The 12,294-nt window shown below is 53.0% G+C and overlaps 2 protein-coding genes across 3 annotated transcripts; both read left to right on the top strand.

The window, feature by feature from the left end:
• Window positions 1-1,323: 1,323 nt before the first annotated feature.
• On the top strand, window positions 1,324-4,209 carry UBA52 (ubiquitin A-52 residue ribosomal protein fusion product 1). 2 transcript variants are annotated; one of them, XM_012542181.3, is made up of 5 exons: window positions 1,324-1,431; window positions 2,547-2,668; window positions 2,871-2,957; window positions 3,787-3,889; window positions 3,978-4,209. In XM_012542181.3, exons 2-5 carry the CDS (start codon window positions 2,566-2,568, stop codon window positions 4,069-4,071), a joined length of 387 nt encoding a protein of 128 aa, XP_012397635.1. In that variant the 5' UTR covers window positions 1,324-1,431; window positions 2,547-2,565; the 3' UTR covers window positions 4,072-4,209. The 2 variants fall into 2 exon arrangements, with proteins under 2 accessions (XP_012397635.1, XP_012397634.1); XM_012542180.2 differs by having other exon boundaries at window positions 1,377-1,487.
• A 4,248-nt stretch (window positions 4,210-8,457) lies between these two features.
• Window positions 8,458-11,936, top strand: REX1BD (required for excision 1-B domain containing). Its single transcript, XM_031948192.1, has 5 exons — window positions 8,458-8,637; window positions 9,932-10,014; window positions 10,147-10,351; window positions 10,571-10,659; window positions 11,618-11,936. Exons 1-5 carry the CDS (start codon window positions 8,536-8,538, stop codon window positions 11,688-11,690), a joined length of 552 nt encoding a protein of 183 aa, XP_031804052.1. The 5' UTR covers window positions 8,458-8,535; the 3' UTR covers window positions 11,691-11,936.
• Window positions 11,937-12,294: the final 358 nt, after the last annotated feature.

The raw sequence follows: 12,294 nt of genomic DNA, 5'->3' as shown, positions 1-12,294 counted from the left end.
TCAGCGAATGCATATTGAGACATCTTGGAAATGACTAATGTGGGAATTTGTTTTGCTGGATGGTACATGTCTATAATGGAGGCTTTGTTTTTCTTTATCAATGGGGTGGGAAGAAATAAAGGTGGGAGGGAGAAGACAACCCCAAAATAAAAATCAAATTTAAAAACATTTTTCAATGGGAAAAAGAGTTTTCATATATATCTTGGATAGGATAATGCCTAGTACAAACAACTTATTGATTTGATTTGCATATATATAATTATTTGAATATTATAATTCTTTTTTCTTTGTATCACATCCTTTCCCCTTAGGACTTAGTGCGATGTTGGTTAACCAGGTAAGAACTTACTTGCTGACTAATTGGCCGGGGAGTAGTCCATTTCCATTTCCCCTCTCCCTGTTTTTGCACTGCTACTGCCGTCTCGTCCCCCACCCCTATCATCTCTTGCTGGTACCGAGCTGCAGTCCCTAATTTTCTTTAAAGGTTTAAACCAAGCATGAACGTTTCCTTCTACACTTGATGCTCCCCACTTGCTCGTGCTTTCCCTCCAGGGATATGCTGTAACTGTTTAACAATCAGCGGTGCAGAGGATGCGTGCCGTTCTCCACCACTCAGTTGTATTTGTTTCTGCAATGTCAATGCTCAGCCTGACAATTACTAGCTAGCTCCGCTCCTCCCACAAATTAGCATGTCGATTTTGCAGCTGCCTTGTCTATTTCTGCGGTCTCTCCTCACTACAGATTGTAAGCTGATGGAGGGCAGGTGCCTTTGTATTCCTGGCTCTTGGGGCCTAGTGGTAGCTTAACAAGTAAATGCTTGCTCGCACTCTCTCCGCAACAAGAATCCCCAAGGGTTCGTTCCCCTTCCAAGAATTGGAGATCTCGGAGTCGGAAGCGCGCGCTGATCGTTAAAGTTGGTCTGATTCTTGTGCGGCAAGTCGCCGACTCCCGAGGGCATCGGTCTCCTCGTCTGTAAGAAGAAAAGTCGGAGTACACGGCCTCTTCATTAGAAGTGTGTTATCATAGAGCGCTGGTCTTGGGTTTGAATCTAAGACCGCAGTCTGCGACAAGTCATGCAGTCCCTGGCCCTCAATCTGCAAAACGAGCGTGGACCCGGGGGAGCGTAAGGCTTCATCCGGTTTTAAACTCTAACATCCTATGACCTCACGCTGCTTTGGGAGGATCAGCGCAAGTAACCGAAGCTCGATAGGCCGGAAGTTCTCCGCCTGGACATAGGCTGACGTCTCTCGCCCTCTTCAAAGATGGCCGGGGAGGGAGCGGAAATGAGCCCTAGGAGGCGGGGCCTGGCAGGATTGTGACGCGCAGCTCCCTGCGGTGGGGTGGGGCTTGGGTGCGCAGGCGTGGAAAGGCAGCGAAGGAGCCGTTTCCGCTTCCGGTGGCCTCTTTCTCTTCAGCGAGGCGGCCGAGCGGGTGCGTGTTGCTAACCGGGATCGGGGTCGGCAGCGGGGCCAGGAGCACGAAGCCAGGTCTAGGAACCAGGCCCGGGATTAGGGCGCGCGACGCGGGGAAGTTGGGTCGTATCCAAAAAGCGCGGAGGCAGGGTCCGGGCGGGGAGGCCCGGGCCGCCGGGCCTGGTGGGACTGGGGCGGGCCGGCGGCGCCGAGTCCGCGCCCGGGCGGGGGGGGGGGGGGCGCGCTGGGACGGCGGTGGCCCGGGTGTCTCGCGTCTGTCCGCTCGGAGCCCCCGGTGACGAGGAGATCGCTTCCTGCCCGGGCAGCCCCTCCGCGCTCGGGCCTGCGCTTCTCCGGGCGCGCTTGGACTCCCGCTGCCAGGACGGACGAGTCCCTGGCGCCCTTCCAGAACCACTGGTAGAATGCGGGATGGAGACGCTGGGCTCGGCCTGCCCGGGGCAAGGGTCAGAGCAAAAGGCCCTAACACGACGGCCTGTGCATCCGGGCTGGATTGGCGCAAGCGTGGAGTGACAGGACCCGGGGCGCCCGCCTGGAAACCCCTTCTGGGTCACTCCCCGGGGAAAGAGGCCGAGTGCCGGCCGGGGGTGGGGGACACAGGGGCTTCTGGCAGCGAATAGACTTAGAAGTGAGCGTCCAGGCCTTGTGCAGTCCCTCACACGCCGAGAAAAGCGGCCCCACATCTAGATTTGGATTCAAGTCGGCTGACTCCAAACTTAAGTTTTCCACTGTAGAACATTCTGTTTGTTTCCTTAAACTTCTGTAAATAAACGGAAGAACCTTGTCAGGGCCCGTCTGTGAGAGATTGAGGAACGTCTGTGGGGGAAAGCTGGAATTTGGGGGGTGGGTAGGTCTTGCACTCCAGGACCGGCTGAGGCCATGGGGGGGGGGGGGGGGCCTCCCCGGGGGGGGCGGGGGGGGGGGGGGGGGGGGGGGTCTGGTTCACCGGGTTGGAGCTGGATTTAGGTGAGGATAGGCCGGGACTTTGCTGGAAAGCAAAGGTAGAGAAGCTGGGGTAGGGTCCCCGGGGAAACTTGGGAGGGGGCTGAGATTCCAGGGCAGAGAATAAAGGAGTTGCTGTGGGGCACTCACAGTCCTGTCTAAACTTTTCTCCAGTGGGCGCAGCGTTGCAGAGATGCAGATCTTTGTGAAGACCCTGACGGGCAAGACCATCACTCTTGAGGTCGAACCCAGTGATACTATCGAGAATGTCAAAGCCAAAATCCAGGACAAGGAAGGTAAGCCTGCTTTTGGGTCAGGGGAGCCTATCTCTAGTCTAGCTTCCAGAAAAGATCAGGCCCGTGGACATTCCCAGTCCCTAGGCCGACTTCTTCCTGTTGCTTATTGTACCCATTATAGGGCATTTGAAATGGAGTTGCTCTAGTTTGAGCTAAACTATCCAGTCCATTTCACTCAATGTGCTTTTGCTATCAATTTTAGGTATCCCGCCAGATCAACAACGTCTGATTTTTGCTGGAAAACAGCTAGAAGATGGCCGGACTCTCTCGGACTACAACATCCAAAAAGGTTGCGCTATTATGTCTTTGCTTAGGGGTGTGGTTGGGGAAGGGGGGGTTGTCCTATGTTACAGTTTGAATCACAAGACAGCAGCATGGGACCAGTAACACTTGGACTGAGCATTGTGAGAAAAACATAGAGCCACATTTTTCATAGTTTGGGAAGTACTCTTAAAATATTGTGAAAGAGTATGTTTTTAAAAAAAAAAGATTTTCTGGAAATCTTTATTTAATTCTCAAGTAGATTTTAAAGTTGGATGGGACAATGTTTGGGCTGTTATTGTAATTCTGATAGTATTAGGCATTTGGTCAATGATCACACATTGATTTAGTTAACAATCTGAAAAAGATGGTATATCTTTACTATTATTGTAGGCAGGGGAGATGCCTCTCAAATATACAGTGAATTCTCTTATCCTTTTTTCCTTAAATATATGGAAGGAAGGAAACATTAAATGTGTACTATGTGTAAAGTACTGAACTTTGCAAATACCTCATTTGTACCTCACAGCGACCCTGATGGAGGTGGGGGGTGGGAGGGAGTTCTATTATCCCCGATTTACTGTTGAACAGCCTGAGGCAGGCAGATGTAGCCACTTATTTGGGTCTCAAAGCTAGTGAGTGTCTGAGGCCCAACTTGGGTCTTCCTGACTCCAGGTCCAGGCTCAGTGTACTTTTGTGCTCCTGGGCCATGGATCCTCTCAGGAGCCAATCTCTTGATTTAGACTACAATTATTTGCACATGTTTATCGCTTCCCTTCCTCCCATTGGATTGATTGCATTTTTTCCACCCTATGTCCATCATTGGTACTTAGACCATTTATCTCTTTTGTCCTCAGAGTCCACTCTGCACTTGGTGCTGCGTCTTCGAGGGGGCATCATTGAGCCTTCCCTTCGCCAGCTGGCCCAGAAGTACAACTGTGACAAGATGATCTGCCGCAAGTATGCTGGGGCCTGGTGGGGCTTGGGAGGGATAGTCCCGCTTCCTGTGTGGGGAGCCCTTGGCGTAATCTCCTTCTCCTTGTTGTAGGTGTTACGCCCGCCTGCACCCCCGCGCTGTAAACTGCCGTAAAAAGAAGTGCGGCCACACCAATAATCTGCGCCCCAAGAAGAAGGTCAAATAAAGACCAGCCTGGGGACCCAGTTTTGGTTTGGCTCCCCTGACTGAAGTGCTCTTGAGTAGTCTGTTGTAACAAGGCCTTATTCCTGGTTTTAATGGGGCTGTGATATCAATAAAATCCCCTTTTAGTTGAGAAGCAGTAGCTCTGGTGTCTGTGCAACTCATTCTATTTTTGTGAGAGCGTTTGGGTGGGGGTGGGGGTGGGGGGTGGGGAGGGACTTCTGGGAGGAAGGGTGGGAAAGAGACCACAACAACCCAGTGGCCAGAAGAGCTCTGGTCCCTTGCGGCCCTGGCTCTGATGGACTTCACAGTTTCACCTGGTGGAGTTACTTTGTAAAAGGGAATACAGCTTGTGAAGAAAGAACCCGTGATCTGTGAGTTACTGACAATCTCAGGTGTGCCATCATTGACTCCCTTGGTGTCTTTGGCCAAATTGTTTCCTTCACTCCAAAAAAGAGTTAAAACTCTTTAAAGTAGGCACACCATGGAGGCCTAGCCTGTATGTAGCTTGGTGGTTATGTCATTGGAGACAACCTAGTCTGAGCAGGGCTAGATATTCTCTCCCACCCTTTTTGATAGAATGAGTACCCGTCTTAGCTCTAGCTTAGAGCCTGGGTAACAGGCTGGAGACACTAGGATTCCTCTTGAGTGGGATTGGTTTGGATGGATCCTCGCCACGCTGTCAACAAGTGACCAGTGTGCCTCAGATCTCCCCAAACCTCAGAAAACTTGTCTGTTAAGCTTGAAAACAACCCTGCATCAGATAGAATAAGTTGGGCTGTCTGGCATGCCTAAGTAAAGGTGCTTGTTTGTAAACGCTGCTTGGATATTAGGCCCACCCTTGTAGTCCTTTTGTGTAAGTGGTCTTGTTGAATCCCTCTTTAAAGATGCCATTGATGGGGAGAAGTTATCCCCTGAGAGGATCTATGCCCTTGGGGGCAGCTCTGATCCTTAGAAAATGAAAAGGCCAATTTAGTACCTTCCAACTGAGGAACCAGGAGTTCTGTTTTCCAGACTTGTCTCTTCTGGGACACTGGATAGGTCACGGGGGAGGGAGGGGTCTTCCAGCTGAACCTTCCAGGGACCCAGTTTTCAGAGTTGCAGGCTGAGATCCCTTCTCTGTCCCATGTTGAGTGACAGACCTGGAACCTGAGTGATGCTGTGAAGAAATATAGCAGGTACACTGAAGGGATGGAACAAGGAGCTCCCCCAGTCTGCCACCTCTGACACGAAGGCACTGGACCAGACTTTGAGGGTCCTTTCTAGCTCTACTGATCTGACTCGCACTGGGGGAAATGTGCACAGCCCTTTAGTGCCAAGATCTTTAGGGAGCCTTTTGGTCACGGTGGGCTTGTAGAGTTAGTAGGGCCACCATTACCTCCTACAGAGGGGTGGCGTGGCATGGCGCATCAGATAAGTGGCCCAGCACCGCTTCCCCAGTATGGGATGAAGCCAGGTAAAGGTGTGATGGGGTAATATTTGCTAAAAATAAGAATGCAATAAAGAGCATGTTCCTGGAGGTGGTTTTCTAAGTCAATAAGCGATTCTTGACATTTTGTACAGTTTAGTGGTCCCCCTTTCTTTTGAGTTTGACACCATTGGTCTAATGAATAAAGAGCTGGGTTTGAGGTTAGAAAGAACAAAGTTCACATTCTGCAGGTTCAAATAACTAATCTTGGGCAAATCACTCAGTTTTCACTATCCTCATACCGAGTAAGGATCTGAGCAGATGAGGTTTATAAAGGTACATTTTATATATGGTTTACCTCCTGTCACAGAGCTTTGGTGGGCCATCCTTATTTATTCCACTATCTCATTCTGCATTTTATTCACTTTAATCTGGAGATACCCATTTATATGTTGCCCCCACTAAAATGTATGTTTCTTGATAACGGGCACCTCGCCTTTATTTGTAGCCACAATATGTAGCAGCATGGCAAGGTGTCTGGTATATAGTAGATGATTAATATATATTTATTTGATTTAATCTACTGTGAAGGAGGCAAGAATAGGATAATTTGGATTTTCAAAATGGAAAAAGTAGCTTGTTCGAGGTCAAGGAAATAAAACCCCTGGTTTCTCAATTCCAGGTACAGAGCTCTACCTTTTCTTCCACTGTTTTCCTCAAGGTGAGGACTGAAACATTATCCTCTCTCAGTTGAAAATATGGTTGAACTTGGGCAATCAGTAAACCAATCATCAAGCATTTAAAAAATGTTTTCATTGAAAATTTTTTTGAAATAAAAATTGACCTTCCTCTTACTACCCTGTCATTGAAAAGTAAAAACATTGAATAAAAACATAAGTAAAACAAATTCAATAGTAATTATATTCCCCACCCCCAAAAAAGTGCATTCTGGGTCCTATTTAGCTCTTGGTCAGGAAGTGGGCATCATGTTTCATTATAAATTCTCTGGAATTATAGTTGGGTTATTGCATTGATCAGAGCTTGAAACTTTATTGTAAATACCTGCAATTAGTGTATATTTTCTGCTCTGCTTACTTTGCATCTGTTCATACAAAACTTCCTAAGTTTCTTTGAAATTGTCTCCATAATTTCTTACTGCAAAATTCTGTCCTAGTCACGTACTGTAACGCGTTCCGTCATTCACTACTGATAGCCACTTCCTTGGATTCTAGTTCTTTGTCGTCACAAAAAAAGCTTCTTGAAATCTTTTTGTGTGATTAGATGATTTTCTTTTTCTTTGGGGCACAATTCTGGTAGTAACACTGATCAAAAGGTGGGCACACAAAATGTTTGTGGCAGCCCTTTTTGTAGTGGCTAGAAACTGGAAAATGAGTTGATGCCCATTAATTGGAGAATGGTTGGGTAAGTTGTGGTATATGAATGTTATGGAATATTATTCTCTAAGACATGACCAGCCTGCTGAATACAGAGAGACCTGGAGAGACTTACATGAACTGATGCTAAGTGAAATGAACAGAACCAGGAGATCATTATACACTTCAACAACGATACTACATGAGGATGTATTCTGATGAAAGTGGATTTCTTCAAGAGATCTAATTCAGTTGCAACTGATCAATGATGGACAGAAGCAGCTACACCCAAAGAAAGAACACTGGGAAATGAATGTAAACTGTTTGCATTTTTGTTTTTCTTCCCGGGTTATTTTTACCTTCTGAATCCAATTCTTGTGCAACAAGAGAACTGTTCGGTTTTGCACATATATATTGTATCTAGGAAATCTATAACATATTTAACATGTATAAGACTGCTTGCCTTCTAGGGGAGGGAAGGGAAAAATCGGAACAGAAGTGAGTGCAAGGGATAATGTAAAAAATTACCCATTCATATGTACTGTCAATAAAAAGTTATAATTATTTAAAAAAAAGTGGGCACAATTTCATAACTTCCTATGTATAGTTCCAAACTGCTTTTCAGGATGGCTGGACCAGTTCATAAGTCCCCCATCAGTTTAATTACTGTTTGCCTTCAGCTTCTTAGTATTTTTCATTTCTTTCTTTTTTGGTCATTTCCCAATCACTGCTGGGTGCTGTCAAATCTGTTCCTCAGTTTCTTCATCTGTAAAGCAAGGAGCCTAAACACTGTTTTCTAAGAAGCAGGAAAAGCATCTAGAAGGTTCAGTGGATAACAGCTCTTAGTACAAAATTCTTAGCACCTAGTAGGTGTTCAGTAAATATTGATTGGCTAGAGTACTGGGAGAGATGAATCTCTAGCCTCAAATCCCATTTGACACTAGGTGTATGACCCTGAGTAAAGTCACTTAACCTCTGCTACCTCAGTTTCTCCAATTTTAATGGGAATAACATTACATTATTTTTTTACCCCACCTCCCTCATAGGGCTGTTATGAATATCGGTTAAAACAACTGCAAAATGCCTAATAAGGCAAATGGTGAGGGCTTTAATAAATGCTTATTTCCTCCCTATTTTTCCATTTACTGGTATCTTAGTATCTTCATTGATCAGTTGAATATTTAATAGCCCTTATGTATTAGAATCTGGAGGTACAAAGAAAATGTGCAATAGAATGTTCTCCCAGGAGAAGAGAGGAGAACATATTCTAATGGGCTGCAACCTATTGTGGTCAATAGTGAAGACCCGAATTCAAATTCTCCCTCAGAAGCGGTGTGTCCTTGAACAAGTAACTGAAGCTTAGACTGTTTCCCTGTTTGTAAAATAGAGATAATTCCTCCCGCCTCCTAGGCTGGTTGTGATAAGGCAATTTGTGTGCAGAGCTTTGCACACCTTAAAAGCCTAATGTAAACGCTGGCTTGTTACTATTCCTACACGTGGGAGAACAAGCGCGTGAAGATCGCGTTGCACGTGGGTAGAGAAGGTACTCTATGGGGGCGGGGCTGGGTGGAGCCCTCGGTGACCGGCAGGCGGCTCAGGCCCTCCCAGTGCTAGCCTCTCGTGAGTCCTCCCGCCCCGTAGAGGGCGCAGGCGGAGTCTGGCAGGTTCGAGCCGAGGCGCGGCCTCTATGGGGCCTGCGATGCCGGGAGCGAAAGCCGAGGCAGAGGCTCCAGCGTCCCCAGATGGAGGGGCGGGCGTCCCGGGGCCCGAGGAGCCGGCCCGGGTTGGGGTGAGCCCCCGGGGCGAAGAGGAGAGAAGGGGAGGAGAGGGCAGGGCAGCGGGCCTAGGGGGAGTGGGAGTGGGGATTCCCCGCCGCTGAAGGGCGTGGGGGAGGGGCGCCTGCGTGCGGCGATGGCTGCCTGGGCCTCTTCCTCCCGGGCTCCCCTGCTCGAGGGCCCTCTCGGCCACCCCAGGGCTCCGGCGCCCCCCAGTGGCCGTTGCCCGAGATCTCACCCCGCTCCTTGCTTCTGGTGCTCCCCTATCTGAGAGCTCCGCCCCTCCGCTCCCTCACTCTGGCGCCCCCTCGTGGCCACTGCCGAGCTCTCCTCACCCCTTTCCCCGGGGGCCCCTTCCCCCGGCGCCCCTTCCCTTGGGCGCCCCTTCCCCCGGCTCCCCTTCCCCGGTGCCCCTTCCCCCAGCCGCCCCTTCCCCCGGGCGCCCCTTTCCCCGGTGCCCCTTTCCCCCCCGCCCCTTCCCCCGGCGCCCCTTCCCCCGGCGCCCCTTCCCCCGGGCGCCCCTTTCCCCAGGCCGCCCCCCCCCCGCCCCTTCCCCCGGGCGCCCCTTTCCCCGGTGCCCCTTTCCCCCCCGCCCCTTCCCCCGGCGCCCCTTCCCCCGGCGCCCCTTCCCCCGGGCGCCCCTTTCCCCAGGCCGCCCCCCCCCCGCCCCTTCCCCCGGGCGCCCCTTTCCCCGGTGCCCCTTTCCCCCCCGCCCCTTCCCCCGGCGCCCCTTCCCCCGGCGCCCCTTCCCCCGGGCGCCCCTTCCCCCAGGCCGCCCCCCCCCCGCCCCTTCCCCCGGGCGCCCCTTTCCCCGGTGCCCCTTTCCAAACCTGCCCTGCCCCCTCCTCATCCCCTGCTGCACTTCCGGCCCGTGGGGTTTCCAGCTGCCCCTCTCCGCTGGGGTTGCCTAGCCCTGCAGGCCTGGAACCTAACCTGAGTCCCATCAGTGCCCGATTGGGCGAACTTGGGCCAATCAGTTACTGATCGGAGGAGCCTCTGCGCCCCCCTCCTCCCCCCTGTAAATGGCAGTGTTGCACTAGGCCCCGAAGGCCTCCCTCTCTGGATTTCTGATTTTAGTGATCTAAGCCCCGGGCACCATGCGAGCCCCTGCCCCTTTCCAAGGTCCTACAGTCGCTGAGCCCCCGGCCAACCTTTGGTGCCTTGTTGGGAAGGGGATGAGGAGCCTGGGCAAGGACAGGACCGCAGCCCCCTAGGCTGAGCCCTTTTCCCAGGAATCCAAGGGCGTCTGTGAAATGGCCCCCTTGGTGCTGGTCCCAGTCCTCTTACTTCTCCCTCTCATTCCCACAGAGCCACTCCCGAGTGCGGGACCTGCTGCTGCAGCTCCAAGGCCTTCAGGCTGAGCGTTCTGAGGCCTTTGGACTCCTGGACCAGTGAGTGGGGGTCGGGGTCCTTGGGCAGGGGCTGGCTTGTGGAAGTGCAGGGAGGCAGAAGGCTCGCGCCTTCTGGCAGAGGGGCCGCCGGCTTCCTCCGCTGTGAGGTGACCCACTCGCCCTTCCCCACAGGGGTCACCAGGCCTACCTGAGCAGCGGCCCCCACTACGACTTCCCTCGCTACCGGCAGCTGGTCCACGAAGTGACCAAGGCCTTTGCCAGCATCTCCCGGGAAGTGCTGGCCATCCAGAAGCAGCTCAAGGACACCCACGGGCGGCCTGACCTGGCCCAGCACCTGGCCTCTCTGCAGGACCAGGAGCACCAGCGCCTGGAGCTGGTCAGCCTTCTCCTCAGGGCCCCCCCGCCCCCAGCCCCGTGTCCACAAGTGCACCCTTCCTGCTTCAGCTAGTCCTTCACTATTTCCGGCCCCTTCTTCCCAATCAGGCCCAGTCTCCTATCCCTGCACTGCTCTGGGTGGGCAGGGGGCCAGAGAGGGGGTGCGTGGGGAGAGTGTCCTTGGGCAGCGACTCAGGGAGCTCTTCCCCCCCACCCCCAGACAGCCGCTCTCCAGCTGGCCCGGCAGAAGGCCCAAGAGGAGCCAGAGGCTGCAGCCCCCAGAGAGGAGGTTCAAGAACTGCGCCAGAGGTGGGAAGCCAGAGGGCTAAGGGGCAGCCTGAATAGGCCGGGGAGCAGAAGGCCCCAGATGTCCCTAAGTCAGTGGGCGCTCCCCTCCTCCTCCTCCTCCCCTCCCCTCATCTCTCCCTTATGAACACGCACACAACATACAATACACAAATGTTTGTGTTCCTGCGTGCTCTTCCTACACAAGGAAAGTTGGACAACCGCCACACTCCCCACACACCCATGCACCCGACCTCCCCCGTAATCACACTCGGCACCTCCGACATTCGGGGCTTCACCTTGCACACACACGCGCACATGTATGCATGCACATTCACACGCACGCACACACATGCACACACACACACAGCCTTCTCGGGGGGCCCAGGGGTTGGCACACCCCCCCACAGCTCATCCCCTGGTTCTCTGCCCCTGTGATTCCTCCCTTTCTGTGGGGCTGCCCTGTGGCCGTATCCTGTGCCTCCATCCCTCACTTCTCCTTGGTCTCCTTGCCTCTTTCCCCATCCCAGGCTTCCACCTCTGTCTTGGTCCCCCTCCTCTCAGCGCCCCCCCTCCTCTGTGGCTCTTCTCGCTCCCTCCTCCTTGAATCTCACGTGCCACTGACTTGGTGGGCTGGGGGCCGGGGCACCGTCTGGGCAACGCCCTCAGCCCAGGGAGGGCGGGTGCTGGGGCTACGGCCCTCACCCTCCACAGAGTTGGGAAGCCAGCCGCCTCCTGCAGCCAGCCCCGTCCTCTGTGTGCCCATGGCCTCTGTGTGCCCCCTGAGCCCAGCTCGGGCCACAGGAGGCCCAGAGTGGTGTGGGCGGGCTGGCGGGCAGGCCTGCTTAGCACTACCACCCTGCAGAGGGTTCGATCGCCTTCTCCAGGGCCGAGCGTTTCATAAACAGGCCTTCTTGAGCTGCACGGTCGGGATAATTCGATCCATCTGGATCTTATTTATAGTTTCCATCCGCTCTTGTAGGATAATTAAAACCATGGAGGTAATCAGTGAGATTGTCCAGGACCTGAAGTATGATTCGGAAGAGACTGAGTGATGTTTGGCCCCGAGGGAGATGGGAAACGCCAGAAGGAGAGGCGCCCCTCAGCCTCCTCTGGGGTCACCGGGCTGGGGGATGGGAGGGCCTCCTCACCCCCCCTGGTCGGCATCCTCCCCCTGGGAGTGCCCCCGGACCGAGCCCTGCGGTGGGAGGAGGCCATCTCTTTGTGGCCCTTGGGGCAACGTCCCTGCTGGGCCCCTACCGGTCCCATCTGTTTGCCACAATAAAGCCTTCTCCTTTCTCCCCCTCTCCTCTTTATTCCTCCTTGGGATTTGGTTTCAAGTCTTGGTGGAGGTCTTCAGCTTACCCACCAAGTACAGCAGAGAGGAGCGGGAATGTGGATTTAGAATACAGACTCCACTTTGGAGGCTCCGGAGGCCAAGCCTTTCATCTCACAGTGAAGGAAAATTGTAGGTCTCTGAGCAGGACAGTTGACCGACCCAAAGTCACCCAGGAATGGGCTTTAGATGCCATTGTCTGATGGTGGGAGATGGGAGGGGGGTGGGCAGTAAGGCTGGACCTGCGTGTGAGGGCAGGAGAGGCAGCTCCCTGAGTTTTGCTGCTGCTCCCTCACCTGGGGAGAACCTGAGGCTCCCAGAGC

Source organism: Sarcophilus harrisii, chromosome 1, assembly GCF_902635505.1.
Source record: "Sarcophilus harrisii chromosome 1, mSarHar1.11, whole genome shotgun sequence".
Taxonomy (NCBI): domain Eukaryota; kingdom Metazoa; phylum Chordata; class Mammalia; order Dasyuromorphia; family Dasyuridae; genus Sarcophilus; species Sarcophilus harrisii.
Note: the sequence above shows the minus strand (reverse complement) of the source record. Positions and strands in the feature narration are given on the sequence as shown.

Bases quoted from the DNA above. Each gene is read 5' to 3' on its own strand.
- UBA52 (XM_012542181.3), top strand. From the start codon at position 2,566: ATGCAGATCTTTGTGAAGACCCTGACGGGCAAGACCATCACTCTTGAG. The intron at 2,958-3,786 runs GTTGCGCTATTA...TTTTGTCCTCAG, and splicing joins GGACTACAACATCCAAAAAG to AGTCCACTCTGCACTTGGTG. The intron at 3,890-3,977 runs GTATGCTGGGGC...TCCTTGTTGTAG, and splicing joins GACAAGATGATCTGCCGCAA to GTGTTACGCCCGCCTGCACC.
- REX1BD (XM_031948192.1), top strand. From the start codon at position 8,536: ATGGGGCCTGCGATGCCGGGAGCGAAAGCCGAGGCAGAGGCTCCAGCG. The intron at 10,352-10,570 runs GTCAGCCTTCTC...CCCCACCCCCAG, and splicing joins AGCACCAGCGCCTGGAGCTG to ACAGCCGCTCTCCAGCTGGC. The intron at 10,660-11,617 runs GTGGGAAGCCAG...CCGCTCTTGTAG, and splicing joins GTTCAAGAACTGCGCCAGAG to GATAATTAAAACCATGGAGG.